The 20,113-nt window shown below is 34.9% G+C and overlaps 1 protein-coding gene and 1 non-coding gene across 2 annotated transcripts; one reads left to right on the top strand and one right to left on the bottom strand.

Annotated features, from left to right (window-relative positions):
• The first annotated feature begins 1,999 nt into the window (after positions 1-1,999).
• Positions 2,000-5,435, top strand: LOC108466214 (receptor-like protein EIX2). Its single transcript, XM_017766561.2, has one exon. The coding sequence runs from the start codon at positions 2,046-2,048 to the stop codon at positions 5,172-5,174; it is 3,129 nt and encodes a 1,042-aa protein (XP_017622050.1). The 5' UTR covers positions 2,000-2,045; the 3' UTR covers positions 5,175-5,435.
• An 11,754-nt stretch (positions 5,436-17,189) lies between these two features.
• On the bottom strand, positions 17,190-17,296 carry LOC128289661 (small nucleolar RNA R71). Its single transcript, XR_008279305.1, has one exon. It is a non-coding gene; the product is annotated as a small nucleolar RNA R71 (small nucleolar RNA).
• Between the last annotated feature and the right edge of the window lie 2,817 nt (positions 17,297-20,113).

Below are 20,113 nucleotides of genomic sequence, written 5' to 3'. Positions count from 1 at the left end.
TATGATATATTTATGTATGATATATGATTACGATATGCTTGTGTTTTGGGGTGGGTTATGATGGGATGGATAAAGTGTAATATGACAGTTTTTATTGCAATTACGGCAGTTAGACCGCAAATTTTTGTCTAGCAGCTCAGCTGCATATATATGAGTGGCACACCGCCACATATTGGTGATTGGATGGATGGACTCTTGTAGTCCTATATGGTGTGATTGGCTAAGATGGTGTGTAGCAGATGGGGGTAGAACATGATATGACATGTTGTGTTATGATTCGTATGATATGATATGATCATTATGGAATCTGATACGATATGAAATATTAAAATATATGCTTTGATTTGAATTCTAATATTTTATGACACGTTCTGATGTATATATATATTTTTACTGAAAGTGTGTGCCAAATCACACACTGGGCTTAAAGCTCACATTTTGTTTGTTTCATTTCAGGTGATCCTCCAACATAGGATTGGAAGGCGACATCAGAGCTCGGGTTTCACACTTTTTGGGTTTTGTATGATACGTATTTTTCTTTATTTATGGACTTTTTTAAGGACTTAAGACATTTTAATTTTGTTTGTGACATTTGAATTTATTTTAGTAATTGTTTTGTTAAAGTTTTAGTTTTTAACCAGTGTTTAAAACAAAATGGCTAACTATAAACTAAAGGTAATAAAGACCAAATTGTTATAATGTGTCCGTTGCCAAAATTTTGTCAAAAATCGCTAAAGTGTTTTATCAAGCAAATGTTTTGAGTAAATTGGATTTGTTTTAGTAAAATTGTTTAAGATGTGTTTTTGGAAATTAGTATGTTTTTCAAAAAAGTTATTCAAATTGATTTTCTCTTCGCTGAAAGTTGGTTTTCTTCAAAATTAACTATCAATTTTCTTTTCATGTACGATGTAACTCCCATAATTCGACTGTATGTCTAGGCAGGGTATGGAGTGTTACAGATGAGAAATGCAATATTAATATGATCCAATGATATGAACTAAAATGGGAGTGAACTCATTCTATATTAGAAAGACTAATATGGCATGAATAGATTTTGCATTGTTGAGTAAGATTTGGTAGAATTGTTATGAAAATAAAATATTAAAAATAAATTTTAATTGAATTTTGTCTTCAAACCATTTTAAATTAACATTGGATAGCAAATTTTTATCAAAACTTGAACTTGGTAACAAAATTCAGTCAAATAAAAGTAAAAATGTAAAATTCAATATAGAATTAAAGTGTAGTGATAAATTTATCTTTCGCTCATTATCAATCAAAGTAAAATATAGTGACATAATTTCAAATTTAACCTAAACGAAAGTGATAAATTTATACATTAACCCTTTTTTTTAATTAAAGTCTAATAATTTCGTGGATTTCAAGTATATATTAAACAATAATTTTGTTGTCACATTATATTATCCTTATAATATTTACGACAAATAACGACTCAAAAATCATAAGGTAATAAACTAATAACGTATGATATGTATAGTTTTAAATTTGATTACCGAAATTAAACCATGCATGATAAGTAACTAACAACGTTTGTTTACTCCTATTTATTTTTTAAAATAGTTTAACGTTGTCCCAAATATCCCCAGATCGTGCAACCGATCGTGGAATAACTTGACATCCAATTTTTGTTCTTTAAGAACGTGTTTTGTGCCTTTACAAAATCAGATTTTTTTTTTTTAAGTTCTTTCTTCTCGTAACACCTGAAATAATTGCTTTACATCTGGCTGCCGGCCTTCATTTTCAACGTTCTTCAGAGTTTTTTTTAAGTTTTCCTATCCAATATTTTATTTTTTTTATATACATGGTTATTCTATCTTTTAGTATATAGTCTATAGATATACTTATAGATCTTTGACTTTTGTATTTAAAAAGGGTTTTCATGTTTCCTAGTTATTCTTTCCTGGAAATTTCGATGAATGGAAAATCTTTTATTTTACTTGCATATCAAGAAAGGTGCAGACCTTATATAGAAGAGTTGATGGCTCATATTTACTGTGTTTACAGCTCGGGACTTGTGATTGAAAATGTATAAATTCACTGTTCTTGGCCTTCTGTTGGCAGTTGTATGTGTCGTAACAGGAGAATATGTTTGTAATGGTGATTCCCACTTGGGAAATTGCTCCAAATCAGACCTTGAAGCACTTTTTGACTTCAAAAATGGCCTTAATGATCCTGAAAACAGGCTCTCCTCATGGCAAGGAAGCGGCTGTTGTCAATGGCATGGAATTGGATGCAACAATAGCACTGGAGCTGTCATCATGATTGATCTTCACAACCCTTATCCTATAACTTCTGAATCTTCAAGCAGCAGGTATGGTTTTTGGAACTTGAGTGGTGATATCAGTCCTTCATTGCCAAAACTCAAGTCCTTGGAACACTTGGATTTGAGTTTGAACACCTTCAATGACATCTCAATTCCTGAATTCCTGGGATCATTGAAGAATTTGAGGTATCTGAACCTATCAAAAGCTGGATTCAGTGGTCTAATTCCAGCAAGTCTTGGGAACATTTCTAGCCTGCAATTTCTTGATGTTTCTACTGAATTTGCGAGCTTAAGCTCAGATAGTCTTCAATGGGTGGCTGGTCTTGTTTCTTTGAAACATCTTGCCATGAATGAAGTTGACCTTTCCATGATAGATTCAGGATTTCTTGGGATAATGAATAGGCTTTCATTTCTGAATGAGCTGCACCTCTCAGGATGTCAGCTCTCCGGTTCCATTTTGTCTCTCAACTCTGTTAACGTAACTTCCCTTTCTGTTCTGGACCTTAGTTTCAACTCTTTCGGTCCTGGTTTCCCTGTCTGGCTAGTAAATATTAGCAGCCTTACTTATGTTGATCTAAGCAATAATGATCTGTCTGGAAGAATTCCACTGGATCTTGGTGAAGTACCAAATCTGCAATATCTGAATCTTGCTGGAAACTCTAATCTATCTGTCAGCTGCTATCAACTATTGAGGAGAAGTTGGAAGAAGATACAAGTTCTGAATTTAGCGTCAAATAAAGTTCATGGCAAGCTCCCTGCTTCCATTGGAAACATGACATCTCTCACAACTTTTGATCTGTCAAAAAATGAAGTTAAGGGTGGAATCCCAAGCTCCATCGGTAAACTTTGTAGTTTGAAATCATTTGATTTGTCAAGCAATAATTTGACTGGTAGTTTGCCTCAGTTCCTTGAAGGAACACAGGATTGTGTTCCCAATAGGCCATTTCCTAGTTTGATGTATTTGAGACTGAGCAACAACCGTTTAGTAGGCACACTGCCTGAATGGATGGGACTACTTCGAAATCTATTAGAACTCAATCTCAACTACAATTTGATTGAAGGTCCAATTCCTGCTTCTTTAGGCCAACTGTCAAACCTCACTAATGTTGGCCTGGGAAGCAATGAACTAAATGGGACTCTTCCTGATTCTTTTGGACAGCTATCTGGTTTGTCTACCTTAGATGTTTCATCAAACCATTTGACAGGTTTTATATCTGAAGCTCATTTTGCAAAGCTAAGTAAGCTGAAGATATTACATCTGTCTGCTAATTCTTTCGTTGTTAATCTCAGTTCCAATTGGATCCCACCATTCCAAGTCCGGAATCTTGATATGGGTTCTTGCTATTTAGGCCTTTCATTTCCAAAGTGGCTTAGATATCAGAAGGAGGTCCGATATCTAGATTTCTCAAATGCTAGCATTTCAGGTTCCATTCCAGACTGGTTCTGGGATATTTCTGGCAACCTATCACTGTTGAATGTTTCCTTCAATGAGTTAGAAGGTCAACTACCAAACCTTTTAAATGTTGCTCCCTTTGCAGATGTTGATTTCAGCTCAAACCTTCTTGAAGGCCTGATTCCTCTTCCAGTTGTAGAGATTGAATTGCTCGATCTCTCTAACAATCAAATCTCTGGTTCTATCCTAGAAAATATGAGTCAATCCATGCCAAACTTGATATTTCTCTCCCTTTCAAACAACCAATTAACAGGAGGAATCCCAAACTCCATTGGTGACATGTTATCTCTCCAAGCCATTGATCTTTCAAGGAACAAATTAACTGGAAGCATTCCATCAAGCATTGAGAATTGTTCTTACCTGAAGGTTTTAGACCTTGGGAACAACAACCTCTCAGGTGTAATTCCTGATGCTTTGGGACAGTTACTACAACTTCAGTCACTACACTTGAACAACAACAACCTCAAAGGAATCATCCCTCCCTCTTTTAAGAACTTGTCAAGCTTGGAAACCTTAGATCTTGGAAATAACAGCTTGTCAGGCAACATTCCCCTGTGGATAGGAGATGGCTTTCCAGCTCTCAGAATTATTAGTTTAAGATCAAATGCATTTTCAGGTGAAATCCCCTCCAAGTTGTCAAATTTGAGTTCACTGCAAATCCTGGACCTGGCAGAAAACAATTTTACAGGCACGATACCAGCAAGCCTTGGTGATCTTAAAGCAATGGCAAATGAGCAAAAAATAATCCACTACCTGCTCTATGGGAAGTACAGGGGTCTACATTATGAAGAAAGCTTGATTATCACTCTAAAAGACCAAAGTCTAAAGTTCAACAAGATACTTTCCCTAGTCACAAGCATTGATCTCTCTGGAAATAACTTAAATGGGGATATTCCAGAATCAATAACCAAACTGTCAGGTTTGGTTGTTTTGAATCTATCAAGAAACCATATCACTGGCGGCATTCCTGGAAATATCTCAAATTTACATCAATTATCATCTCTTGACCTCTCCAGAAATAACTTCACAGGCGAAATCCCTTCAGGATTTTCTTCACTGTCCTTTCTGTCTTACTTGAACCTATCCAACAATAATTTCTCAGGAGCCATACCTTATTCCGGGCAGCTGACAACATTCGATGCATCATCTTTCGATGGAAATCCAGGTCTTTGTGGAGGTCCACTGAACATTAAGTGTGAAAATGATGGTGTTGACAGTGGGGGGAGAGTTGAAGGTGGGAAAAGTAATGAAGGAATCATTGATAAGTGGTTTTATCTAAGTGTAGGAGTGGGGTTTGCAGCTGGGATTTTGGTGCCTGTGCTTGTTATATCAGCTAGAAGCTCTTGGGTTGATTCCTACTTTGGTATGGTCGAGAAATTTATTGACAAATCAGGGTTGAGAAATTTAGCAGATAGACATGGAAGGAACAAGGGTTGAGAAATTTACAGACATTAAATAATAATCCCTTCCTGTTGATTTTCTATTGTACAACTGATGCTTATTACCATCTATAGGATATTAAGCTATTTGTGTGTTGCATGGCCAACCATATCCTAGTCAAGCCACTTCACTGAATATCCATCAACTATCTTCCATTTGTATTGCAGAGGAAGCAATGAATTTCCTCTTATTTTAAAGGTAAAAGCATGTCAGTTTAACTGATGAAATGAACTTACTGAGTGCTTATTAAAGATAAAACAGTATCATGGTTGGTTGAAGCAATGGGTGAGTTGTGCTAAAAAGATCGTTTTGATCTTTATATGGAGCTATAGTTGAACTTTTTTTGTTTGATCCCTTTAAAGCACGTAGAGGAAATGCAGAGAATCAGGGTGAATAATTTGCCCCATAAGTTTCTCCATTTAATGATTTGGACTGATATTTGGTACAGGGGTTGTCAAATATTGGCGGTGCAAATCAAAGGTGGTTAAGGCTGTGTTTGTTTACTTGTAAAACATTTTAGGGAAAATATTTTCATCCTTTTCCATTGTTCGTTTGGTGGAAAATGAATTTTCATCGTAAAGGCTTCTCCAAGACACAGGAAAAGAACGCTTTATTTTAGGAAAATGTCTTACCGTTTTCATTTGGTAAGACACTTTCCAAAGTTTTTCTCTTCATCAATAAACCTAACCCAAAGCCTCTTCTCCTTCCCCTTTCCTTCCCATCCTGATCTAGTGCTTGTTGCCAGCCAGCAACAATTCCCAGCACCAATAGCCGGCATTCATCTTTGATTTTCCTCTTTTTCGCCTTTCGTTGTCAAAATCTGCACTGCACCAATCGACGATGGCGTTCATCTTCCTCTCTCAAAGGTAAGAATGAAAAGGAAGAAATATGTGGTTGTTTTTTAGCAGCAACATGTTGTTTTGGCTCAATTGGTTGCTGGTTAATCCCTCTTTTTTATTTTTTTTATGGTTTTTGTTATTTTTATGTTTCATCTTCCTTGAACTGTGCAAGTTGGATTTTTGTTGGTGGTAATGAAATAATTCGGGTATAGTAATGGTGGTGGTGGCCAAGACACAACTAATGAGCAAAAATTCAAAGTCTTTAAGTTCACACGTTATTTGTTTAAATGAGATTAGTCGGCATGATTTTGCTTTCTTCCCTTTTTTAACTTTTTTTCCAATAGAAATCAATTTTGTTTTCTCCTTTTTCTTAGGAGTAAAAAAGAACCTTTTTTCTAATATAAATCATTGAATTGGCTCAAGTTTTCTTATACTTCTTTCTCATGCTTATTGATTTGTAATTTCAATGATTGTTTTCTGACCTTGTTTGATTGATTCTCTTTTATGTCAGGCAGCTCGCAACTGCATCAGTTGGTGTTCCTTTGTTTGAGATATTCCTTTAGTGTATTTGATTATCTTTAGTGTATTTGATTATCGTGTTGGTCGTAAATCCAAGGCCATAGCTTTTTTAGCTAAAAGTACGAAGCATAGAAAATTTTGTCTTCAAAAATTTTTTCAATGTTGAAGATATTGATGCTCTAATATGGTGAAATACTAGTTAAGCACTTGGAAAATATTGTAGTTATCATGCGATGTACTACTAATTATGCACTGGATAATATTATTAATATGTAGTATTAATTGTGGTTTGAAAGTTAATTTATTATTATTTAATATTTGTTTTTTATAACACAATTAGTAATCATCTATTCGCTTTTGTTGTTTTTAATTTTGATTGTTAATATTCCACTTAATAATTCAATTACTATTATATATTTAATTTGATGTATTTATTTATAAATAAATCATTGCAATATATATAAAAATAATGTAAAATATAAATTTAGTAGATATAAAATAAACTCAATTAAACAATGAAAAATAATAAATTCTCAAATGTATGTTTGTTTTATTTAAAATAGTTTTCCTAAAATATTTTCAGGAGATCTGCCAAACAACAGAAAATATTTTACACAGATTCATCCAAACAGCAGAAAATATTAACTTTTCCAGAAAAATAAGTCATTTTCTAGAAGTCATTTTCCAAAAACCATGTCAAAAAAACCATATTTTGGCTTCTCTACACATTTTAGTATAGATAAAATTAGCAACATTATTACAAGACCAGTTTGACCAAATTAATTTTGCCGATTTAAAATTGTTGAAAGCAGCTCTTGATTCTGGCGCCGATAATAGTAACGTCCGTACTGCTGTTCATAATGTTAACAAGGCCCGCATGGTCAGTTTCAAATAAGCACATCATCATTAATGTTAAGGTGACTGGCCAGCTTAATGCTTCTCTCAAACGCAATACATTCCGCCTCCTGTGCCGATATTTTTGTGTCCATGAAACCCCCACCTCCACCGAGCACAAAACCATCATCGTCTCGAATGATAACCTCGTACCCCATTCTGTTCTCATTTACTGTAGCGTCAAATTTTATTTTAACAAAGCCTCTATGAGCTTTTTCCTATTTCTTATTTACTTCATTCTGGGATAGCATAGGGGTATTCAACAAATTATAGATTCGGAACTCTTTACCAAGGTTGCTGGCCCTATCCCAAATAGTCTGCACATTGTCTTCTTTACCTTTGAAGATGAAATTGTTCCTGCTATTCCAGCAATTCCATAAAGTGGTTATCAAATCAGCCATTACTCTTTTGTCTAGGATTCTCATCATGTTCTCAAGCCAATCAACACAGCTATCGTACTGCTTCGTCATATGTTCATATCCCACCCTCCTAAGGATAGAACTTCACAAGAAATTGGACAATCTCTAAGAGCATGCAGGAGGGTTTCATTCATCGCTCCACATCTAGGGCAACTTTGGTTAAAGCCATTTTTGATGGAATAAATTTGGACATTCGTGGGAAGAATCTCATGACCCACTCTCCAAGCAAACACCCAAATTTTAGGTAGAGTATTAAGCTTCCAAATAGAGTTCTGTAACGCTCGGGTTTGTGCAAGTGTACACAGTCGTTATCAAGTAATAAGTAAGTATCGAGTTATCGTCTCCATAGGGATTGTATTTATGCTAAGTCACTTAATTTGTAAAATTATATTAACAATTTGATAAATAAAAACAATATAATTGAGAAGTGATGAAAAATTAAGTATATGAAACTAAATACAATGATCCTTAATGCAATTTATCCTAAGTATGCAAACTATATTAATAAAATAGATTTTAACAGAGTTAACACAATAAGCAACAATTATAACATAAATAAGCTAGGACAATTACTTTAATTAAACTCAAATTATTATCAACATGCTTATCAATATTCGGAAAAACATTCCATGGCAACTCGATCTTTCATGAGTTTGGAAACCACATTAGGTCTTTTTGAAATCCTTTACTTAGTAAATACGCATTTTACTGATCCTTATTTACTAAGGGTTTCTTAGTATTCGTGTGAGGTAACAGGGACGTGTTAGGTTTGAAATAGTTTAATCACATAAATCTAAAAACTATATAGATAATAAAGCCTGGTTAGGGTTGTAATAGCCCAAAATTGGGTCTAGTTGGAACAGAGGTTTCGGGACCACAAAATCTAAGAAATAAATAATTATTTTATGATTATTTTGAGGTCTATGATATGATTTCATGATTGTGTGAAAATTTCGTAAAGAAATTCCATGCATAAAGTGCTTAATTCGAAGTTAGGGACTAAATTGAATAAGTTGCAAAACTTGCATTCTAGAAGTTTCTAGTATGAAATTGATTTGAAATATTAATTAGGAGGTCTTAAATAGAAATTTGACCAATTTCTAAGTTATGGACAAAAATTGGACATGGATGGAATTTTTGGAAAGTTTAGTAGTAAGGGTATTTTGGTCATTTAGGGTAAAATGAATTAAAATACAAAATTAAAAGCCAATTTTGCTCATCTTCTTCACCATGGACGTGTATACCAAGGAGACTCCATGGCTAGGGTTTTCAAGCTTCCCAAGCTCAATTGTAAGTCCGTTCTAACCTGCTTTTCAAGTTCTTTACGTTTTGGAGTCCGTAACTTGATTTAGCTTATGCTAGCAATAATTCAACCTAAGGTTCATATTTGGAAAAATACCCATAGGTAAAATTTGTGTATTCTGGTGTTTTATGATACAATATGAGGTTTTAAATTATGTTAGACAACTTGTGCTACTCGGTTTTAAGTGAAAAGCGAGCAAAAGGGCTTAATCGGTAAAAATACCTAATAGTCATAAGTATATGTTAGAGTGAGAATTGATGTTTCCATAGAAGGGAAAAGTGATCATCATGTCATAAAACATAAGAATAAGGGATGAAGTTTAATTCCCGAGCCTAGGGGCAAAAGTGTAAATATGCAAAAGTTTAGGGGCAAAATTGTAATTTTTCCAAAGTTTGAGTTAAGGACTGTTTTGAATAGTACATTAATTAAATAAGTAAAATATGATGTTTTAGATCCCGGAAAACGAGATTTGAACCTAGAATGAGAGAAAAATCAAAAATTGGGAAAGTTGGTAAAATAGTCGTTTTAATATCAAGGTAAGTTCATATGTATAGTAAGCATTAATTTATGCATGTTTCAATGTAAAATTGATATATTTACTATGATCTCCGAGGTGTTGAAAGTATGTAAGTTGGTATGATAATAATACAACAATAATGCTGTAATTTATATTTGAAAGTTAAATTTAGTGAATTAATTGAATTATGTTAAATTAAATGATTATGGTGCCAAGTTTATGAATTGATTTAAAAATATGTCTATGGTACATGAAGTGCATTGAATTATCATACATAAATGTGATTTTTATGATTATGGATATTATGGGAAATTGTAAGTTCATATGATTTTAATAAGATAATGTGTAATTTAATGTTATTGCATTGATATTAAATGAGATGTAAGTTTATATGTAAGTAATACATCACTATTACTTGTATTATGATATTTTATAAAAATATTGGAAATATGTTTGTGGATAATTACTTGATTGGTGAAATTGTTGGAAAAGAGAGAGAAATCCCGGTTGAACCTTTGGAAAGATTGGATGATACAGATGGTATGTAGCTAGGTCACATGTATAGTGCTGAGTGCACATCATGTGTACAAGAGAGCTACAAGACATTATAATGTAGCTAGGTCGCATGGGTGATACTATGTGTACACCATGTAGACAAGAGAGCTACGGGATATATGTAGCTAGTTCGCATGCGTGGTTCCAAGTGAAGGACACCATGTAGACAAGAGAGCTACGAGATAACTGGCTAGGTCACATGGGTGGTACTAAGTGTTCACCATGTGTACAAGAGAGCCGAACTATATGATGGGGGAGCTATGTGCTGAAACCACCAAGTATCGAGGATTGATCCAAGTGTTCAACGGAGACTCTCTATGTATTGCTTTGTGAGTTTTGTGATGAATATGTGTAGGAACTTGGTTATGTGAATGATGTGTTCATTAAGTGACCAGGATGTGGTAAGGTTATAAACAAGTAAGTTATACATGGGGATGATTTTATGGTGACCTTGTGATCATGGGCCTATACTTGTAATATATGAAATGTGGTGAAAATGATTTGTGATATGTATGTTAAAATGAGGTTAATACAAAGAAAGTGTGAAAGAGTGAATTAGCAATAAAACTGTTTTGGACAGTAGCAGTGATGTGATTTTGAAAAATTACCAAAAATAGTATAAATTGAATCAGAGACTGAATGAGATATCAAATTAAATATTAATGAGTCTATTTTCATATAAAAGAAACATAGAAAGCAAAGGAGTTCTATATTTTTAGATATTTATGTTTTCGTGAGACTGATTCAGAATGATTACGTGATCCCCTGTTCTGACTTTGAAAAATCACAAAAATTTGGATAAAAATAATTAGAGGCTAAAAATTATATTTTTAAAATCCATAATGAGTCTATTTTCAAGATAAATCAACAAGAACATTATCTGAGTTCTGTACTGTGAGATAATTATTTTTTAGTGAAGAGAGGTCAGAACTGTCAGAAAGTGAAACAGGGGAAATTTTAATGAATAAACTGTACTAATTGGATAAACCAAAAATTATGAAAATTTTATGGTGGAACGATATGTGAGTCTAGTTTCAGGGGAAATTTATGGATCTTAATTTGGAGCTCTGTAGCTCGAATTATAAATAATTAAGTGACTATAACTTGTGTGGACAGTTTGATGTGAACATTTATTAGTAAATTGTGAAATCGTACTTACAAGAATGCTATATACATTAAGGATGTGGAATGGAGAGGAGGAGGAGGAAAATAAATATATGTGGAATACATGGAAACTATGGTATATGAAATATTGATATAATGAAATAAATGATATGTGTTTATAAGAAGACAAAAGAGAATGTTATGTATCATGACATGTATATATATATATATATATATATATGTTTGAAACATTTCAACTCAATTCCATACCCAACAAGCATTACATTGAGACTAGTCTCAATGTAATGCTTGTTGGGTATGGAATTGAGTTGAAATGTTTCAGCAAACATGTTATTCTTCAGATTCTGAATCGTGGTATTTTATAAAGATATGATCTAGCTTTAAATATGAATGTTTGATGATTGTGAAGATATTTGGTAAGATGATAATCTTGGTATAAATGTATAAGTGGTACTATAATAAACAAGGTAAAATGAGTATGAGAGACACATGTATGATGACATACAAATGCTATGTTTGTGGTTTAATTGAGGATGTTTAATCATTAAATGAATACAATGTTATATGCTTTTGATTTTGTATAAGTGTGTAAGAGATCAAGGTTGACCAAAGCTTGGAAAATAGCCTAGGTATATTCCACACAGCAGAGACACGACCATGTGTCTCAGCCGTGTATGGAACACGACTTTGGGACACGGGCGTGTGGAGCCTTAAAGCATGAAATTTCCAAGATTTTCGTAAGTTCTCGGTTTAGTCCCAAACCCTTTCTAAAGTATGTTTTGGGCTCCGTAGACTCAAATAAGGGACTATGTGTAAGAGAATGAACGCTTTGAAATATGAATAAAATTTTATGGCTCGTATTTTAGTTTAATGTTTGTATGTTTGTCTGGTAACGCCTCGTACCTTAGCCCGGCCTCGGATACGGGTAAGGGGTGTTACAAGGGTTGTTATGTAACCTGCAATTTAATTGGGTTAGGATTTAAATTGAGCATGCACATTTCAATTATGTGTCCATTAGCTGTCGTTTGGCTAGGATTGCTCAGCTAATTTAGGTGCATTTCAATCACGTATGAACGAAATACAGACTTGATTTTAATTGAAAACATGATCAATTAAGGTACAAACATTATAAGCATGAATAAAATAATTATTATTTAATCAAAGAAATCATCCTAACTTAAATAAAATTAAGGTATCATTGTTGTAAACAAGAATAGTAAACACATAGAAAACGTTCTTGAATTAAGTTAAAAAAAAAAAGAAAGATTAAACCCAAATCAATGTGGTTCACCCAAGACTTTGACTGACGAGGGCTCCTTCATTCCTTTGCTTTGCTCCTTTGCTGATGGCTCTCCGAGGTGGCCAACCAACGGCTCTTTAAGAGGCTAATTTGCTAAAAATCCTTATACAAAGATGATGATAGGCATGAGGGGGAAAGAAAGATAAGAGAGTTGAGAGAGGAGAGAATGATGAATTAGTGAGGGATGAATGAGGGATAAGTCAGAAATGGGGTCTTATTTATAGGTGAGGCAAGGGAGCTAGTTTGCTAAAAATAGGAGTGTCCATCATTTGAAACTTCATCCAAGAGTGGCCGGCCATTATTTTTGGAATTGTGGCTGATTTTTGCTCGATTTAAGTGCCACAACATCATCAGAATTAGGACTCGGTCAATTGCAAATCCTCGGTAAATCTTCGATTTCTTCAACTCTTCAAGGACCTTGTGTAATTAAACCAAAATTTGATTTATGGACATCCACGTGCAGCTAAATTTTGGGTTGACTTGGTCCTCCATTTGGATGGTTTTGTAATCAACATAAAGCTCTCAGACCTGTCCAACAATAGTAGATAATTTAGAGGACCAAAGAATATAATTTAACCACTTTAATTAATCAATTTACTTAATTAATTAAAACCCAATTTATTAATGAAATATATTAAAATAAATTATTAAATATAACTTTATATTTTATTATTTAATTTAATCATACATGGCCCATTTTATAGCTTGAAAATATAATATGCTCAAATTAATATAAAAGAAGTCATTTTCGCATGAAAACTATATAATAAACGATAAAATCATATTTTAATAATTTCTATGTCCCAATTTCATATTTTCATATATTTCATTAACTTATTAAACAATTACTTGATTTTAACAACAAATTTAAGTAAAAAGGTGACAAATTATATAGGAAAAACCCTATATATTTTTCAATTTACAACTTCCAATAGAACCTATGTGGACTGAAACCCATCTCTTTATGGAGAAGCCATGAGTAGGCTAATTCTGATGTGTAACATCCATGGGGGTTGTGAAACCACACAATTCTGTCTCCTTGGCCCTTATTCCCAATGGGTAAATTGCATATTCTATCACCCCAATATTTCTCGTACATCAAATAGACTTTATCTATATCCCATTTTCTTTCATTCTCCACCCAAATATCTCTAATACTGTTGACTTCAGAGTTAATCATATTGAAATTAAGGGTGCCACCATTTAAGTCATCCATGCCCCAATTATCAACCCAAATATTAATACAATCACCATTTCCAACTTGCCAGTCGAATCCATTTTTCAACTTCTCTACAGTAGTTGCTATACTTTACCAAGTGAACGAAGCTTTATCCATACGTTTGGCTTTAAAAATATCACCGTCAAAGAATTATTTGGATGATAAAACTTTAAAGCCAAGGGAGTCTTTGTTGCTGATGTGTCTCTATACTTGACAACCCAAAAGCGCAATATTGAAAAGACGCATATCACGAATACCAATACCCCCATCCCTTTTCGTTTACACAGATTCTTCCAAGGGAACATCGACCAATATTTTCCTCTATCCTTTCCAGATCACCAAATTCTTCTAATTTTTGTTTGAAGATCCTCGATAACATCATTAGGAGCCAAGAAAATAGACAACGCGCATGTTGGGATGGATTGTAACACTGCCTTAATAAAAACCTCTTTGCTTCCATATCAAAGTAATATTTTAGTCCAACTGTTAATCTTGCAAGAAAATCTATTAGTAACCTCAATGAAAGCTTCTTTTTTTCTTTTTACCTATTGGAAGAGGCAAGCCTAAGTATTTATCTAACTTCTTCACAACTTTCATACCAAAGAGGTCACCAAAAAAACTTCTTTGATCTTTCGGGGGGTTAGGCTGAAAAGAACCATTGATTTTTCGAAATTTAATTCTTGACCAGAAGCAAAGGCAAAATTTCTAAGAATGTTAATAAAACAATCAACATCACTTTTTCTGTTATGCAAAAATAGGAGTGCATCATCAGCAAAAAACAAATGATTGATCATTAGACCATTTCTACTAGTCGGATGCCTCTAAGCGCATTATTGTTTTGAGCTTGAATAAGCATCCACGAGAATGCTTTCATACAGAATAAGAACAAATATAGAAATAGAGGGTCCCCCTGATAAACGCCCCTCTCAGGAATAATAGTCTCTGATAAAATATTATTGCACTTAATTAAGACATTAACCGAACGAACACAACCCATAATTTTATCAGTCCACCGTTTGTCAAAACCCTTTTTCCTCATAACTGCCTTGATGAATTTCCACTCCACGCGATCGTATGCTTTACTCATGTCAAGTTTGATGACACATCCTTTATTAGGGCCATTTCTAGAAATTTGAAGGTAGTGAATAAGCTCGTGTGCGATTAATATTGTAATGAATCATTCTCCTCGGGACGAAGGCACTTTGATTTTGACTTATATGATTAGGAAAGATGGCTTTTAATCGGTTAGCCAACACCTTTGCAACAATCTTGTAGATATACTTGATAAACCGTAATTTATACATATTTTTCCCTATTTTTAACACATTTTATGGATGATTTTCCATTAGAATTGGTGAATTTGATGCTCCTAATGCTTTCATTTCATGTTTTACACTTAGGAGAGCATAAGAGAGCGAAAGTAACGAGAAACGGGCCAAAAATGGAGAAAATGGGCCAAAGTACGAAATCAACACGGCCTGGACCTCCTCACACAGGCAGACCACACAGCCATGTCAATCTAGCAGAATTAGAGCACGACTCACACGGGCGTGTCACACAGGCGTGTCCCTGCCGAGCCCAAGTTAAGTCCAATTTGGAAAAGGCCACTTTTGAGGACTTCTAGGCATTCCAAAGCCTATAAATACAACCTAGAAGAGGAGAAAAAGGGAGACGGAGAATAGGAGGTAAGGAATTACCCCAAGAAAGTCGATTGATCCAACTCAGAAGCTGGATTCATCATCAAGACTGAAGATCTCTCCTCAATTTCCCTTCAGGAGTTTTGGGTTTTCTTTATGTTTTGTATTCTTTATTCTTCTGAGATGTTTTCTTATTTAGTTATGAACTAAATCCCCTAAATACCTAAGGGGAATGAAACCTATGACGAATCTTGTTATTATTTTCTGAATCGTATGATAAATATTTAACTTGTTCTTAATTATGTATTCTTAATTCTTATTTTGATATCCCAGGATACTAATTCAAGACATGCTTTTATTCAGAGGAGGAATAGACCCTGTCTAAGAGTACTTTTATCATAATTAAACGGAGTTGTTTGCGCGCCTAGAAATAGGGTGACAAGATTTTGCCGGATTAGGGTGAAACTTAATAAGAGGATCCATAGATCGAGTTAATGCAATCCTAGAGTGTTAATTAGAGAAAAGTCTCGGTTATTCAATCTAGGGATTAGACGTTATTAGTCTTGAATAGGGATAATAACATAACTTAGGGATATTTACGGAACAAGTTGAATGAATAAATCGTTTGATTCAGAGCCAGAATAACAAGTAAAGTCTAGGTGGATTTTTCCTTAGATATTGTCTCAAGTCAATCGATTTTTCCAAAAGCAATTCCCCAACTCTTTTCTCTGTGCGTTCTTAGTTTAGATAATTAGTTAAATTAAAACAAAACCCCATTACTCTTAGGCTAGATAATAAAAAGACAGTCATTACTAGTACTTTTGGTTCCCTTAGTTACGATATCCCGGTCTTGCCATTACTATACTATTGTTTGATAGGTGAACTTGCCTTTTCATCATGATAATAGTTAGTTTAGGTTTGATCTTCATTATAAATATTTATTACTTGTTACGAATCACGCGATTAAGTTTTTGGCGCCTTACCGGGGAACTAAGATATTAGGAACGCTCAATTTTTATTACTTTAGCCATTTATTTTTCTTGCAATTTAATTTAATTTTACTATTATTATTTATTAATTTACTTTTTCTTTCTCTTGGCAGGTTTTTTTTTATAACTAGAAGAAACCCGTTGGGACCATTACTTTTTGACGAAGAAATCGATCATACAGTTTGTAGAAACCAAAGAGAAATTAGGTGCAACTTAAGATACATAGAGAACGAGCAAGAAGATGATACTCAATCTCCAACCGACGAGATGGCTGAAAACCAAGGCAATCAGCTACCTCCTGCAATTGCGGCTAATCAAAATCTTGCTCCACGCACTATGTATGATTATGCTAAACCTTTTTTAACAGGAACTGAATCTGGCATAGTTAGACCGGCTGTAGCTACAAATACTTTTGAACTAAAACCTAACACAATTCAAATGATATAGTAGTTTTTTTCAGTTTGATGGTTTGTAGGATGAAGATCCCAACACTCAATTAACGAACTTTTTGAAATTTTGCGATACATTTAAAATCAATGGCATTTCTAATGATACCATCGTTTTTGGTTATTTCCTTTTTCACTGAGAAACAAAGCTAAACAGTGGTTGAACTCGTTACCACAAGGATCAATTACTACTTGGGAACAAATGACCAAAAAAATTTTAGTAAACTATTTTCCGCCAGCTAAAATGGCTAAATTACGTAATGATATCTCTTCTTTTATGTAGATAGATTTAGAAACACTTTACGATGCATGGGAGAGATTCAAGGACTTACTGAGAAGGTGCCCTCATCATGGGTTACCACTTTGGCTTCAAGTACAAACCTTCCACAATGGTTTGAATCCTTCGACTCGGTAAATGGTTAACGCAGCTGCTGGCGAAACCATCAACAACAAAACACCTGAAGAAGCTTATGAATTCATTAAAGAAATGTCACTAAATAACTATCAGTAGCAAGTCATGAGGACTAAGCCAACAAAAACAGCCGGTGTTTATAACGTCGACTCAGTTACTATGCTGTCAAATCAGGTAGAATTTCTCAATAAAAAGATTGATGGTTTACTTGGTTTTACACAGGTACATCTAGTAATGAGGTGTGACTCAAGTGGAGGAGGTGTGACTCAAGTGAAGGAGGTGTGCATACAGAATATCAATCCTTCAATCCCACAACCGAAGAGAAACAAGTCAACTATATGGGTAACAATAACTTTAGATCTCAAAATAACCCATACAGTAATACTTATAATTCAGGTTGGAGGAACCACCCAAATTTTTCCTGGGGAGGTCAAGGGAATCAAAAGCCACAAAATCCTCAGGGTTTTCAACAGCCACCTTACCAACAAGAAAAGAAATCGAACCTTGAGGAGATGCTCTCAAAATTCATATCAATGTCAGAAACCTGTTTCTGAAATACCGAGACAGCACTTAAGAATCAACAAGCATCGATCCAAGGGCTCGAAACTCAGATAGGCCAGCTATCCAAACTAATCTCCGAACGACCACAAGGTAGCTTACCAAGTAATACTGAACCTAATCCAAAGGAACACCTCAACGCAATTAGTACCCAAGATAATGAAGGATTCATTGCGTCTGAGCTAGAATTGATACAAGAAACTGTGGTGAGCAAAAGTAAAAGTGAGGTAAGTCATAACGAAACGGTGAATGAAGAATATAGACCTCGTGTCCTATACCCTAATGCGACAAGGAAAGACCGCTCAGACGAACAATTCGGTAAATTCTTCAAACTTTTGAAAAAATTACATATTAACTTACCGTTTTTTGAATCTTTGTTGCAAATGCAAAATGCAATGAAATTTTTAAAAGAGCTTTTAGTAAATAAGCGGAAGTTGGATGAAGCGTTGCATGTGGAGCTAAATGCAGTCTGCTCAGCTATTCTACAAAATAAGCTACCCCACAAATTGAAAGATCCAGGGAGTTTTACAATTCCTTGCTTAATTGGTAGTTTAGATATAAGTCATGTATTAGCTGATTTAAGGGCTAGTATTAATGTAATACCTTACAAAATGTTTAAGAAACTAGGTCTTGGGAAACCTAAACAAACTAGGATGAGCATTCAATTGGCAGATAAAACTATAAGATTTCTTAGGGGTATTATTGAAGATGTACTCGTGAAAGTAGATAAGTTCATATTCCCCGTTGATTTCGTTGTTCTAGACATAGAGGAGGATAATAACACCCCTTTGATTTTAGGGAGACCCTTTTTAGCAACTGCTAAAACAATTATTGATGTTGGCACAGGTGAGCTTACACTTCGTGTGGGATATGAAACGATCACCTTTCAAGCTCGTAATTCTGGCATCACATCGAACATTGAAGGTAATAGTCCACACCAATCTACTAAAACTAACAATATGACTTTGCAGAGCTTCAAAGAAGTTCATGAGCCATGTTCCAGAAATGATAAAGGACACATTTATGAAAAACGAAGGCTATAGATAGAGGAGTTAGACGAATGACGAGCACACAAACCGAGAACACATGATAAATTGAAACTACACCAAAACAAGCCCGATACCTCTCCTAATCAACTTAAGGTTGGCGATAAAGTCCTACTAGATGCTGCAGATCCCCACATTGTCACTACCACACCGAATGAGGAAATCCCTTTTACGGTACTCAGTATTTTTCCATTCGGTACGGTAGAGGTGAGTCACCCCAAGTTCAGCACTTTTAAGGTAAACAACACCCGATTAAAACCCTATTTTGATGAGATTGATAGCAGGAATGAGGAGTACGAACTTCTCGAACCACCTTGACTATTTACTAGAGAGGAAAGTCGAGTTTAGACTATAAATAAGTGCTTCTCGAGAGGCAACCCGAGCACTAACATATTCTGATTTCTTTATTTTTAATTTCTAACACTTTAAATCATTAACTTTATCTTTGAATTGTAAAGTTTTTCAGCACACACGGCCAGGCACACGGGTGTGCCTAAAGCCGTGGCCAAACAGGGAAAGAGACACGATCGTGCGATACGATCGTGTGGAAGCAGGACATGATTTCCCCAAAACACGGGATGCGATAAATCCCCATGGCCGTGCGACATGGCCGTGGGTGAACTTGATAGGTGAACACGGGCGTGGGAATAGAAAAACACGAGCGTGCCAAAGGCAAGGCTCGATTCTATTTCTTCGACACGGGCGTGAGACATGCCCGTGCCATTAAGCCGTGGACAATAATACACGGGCGTTGTACCCTAACACACAGGCGTAGAAGAAGCGAACAAGGCTAGGCACGACCGTACGATATGGCCGTATGCCACACACTCCCAAGATACACGGGTGTGGGACAGTAGCCGGGCACGACCTAAATTGCAAAATTTGAAAAACACGGCTCACCTTCAGAGTACATGGGCGTGGCCCTAGGCCGTGTGCACCTCCCCTATATAAGCAAATCACTGTTCATTTTCTTCTTCCTTTCAAAACCCTAGTCGAAATCCCCCCTTCTCCACTCCCTAATCCCTATCCCGGCCACCATTCCCCAGCTTCTTATTTTTCCAACCCTCAAACCATCTTAAAATCCACTTCCCCTACATTAATCCTCACTTTCCCATCTCTTTTCCCTCTCCTATAGTTTCCACGAGGGCCCCAAGAAGA

The sequence above is a fragment of the Gossypium arboreum genome, chromosome 2 (genome assembly GCF_025698485.1).
Source record: "Gossypium arboreum isolate Shixiya-1 chromosome 2, ASM2569848v2, whole genome shotgun sequence".
NCBI classification, from domain to species: Eukaryota; Viridiplantae; Streptophyta; class Magnoliopsida; order Malvales; family Malvaceae; genus Gossypium; species Gossypium arboreum.
This window is presented reverse-complemented; position numbering and strand designations above follow the sequence as displayed.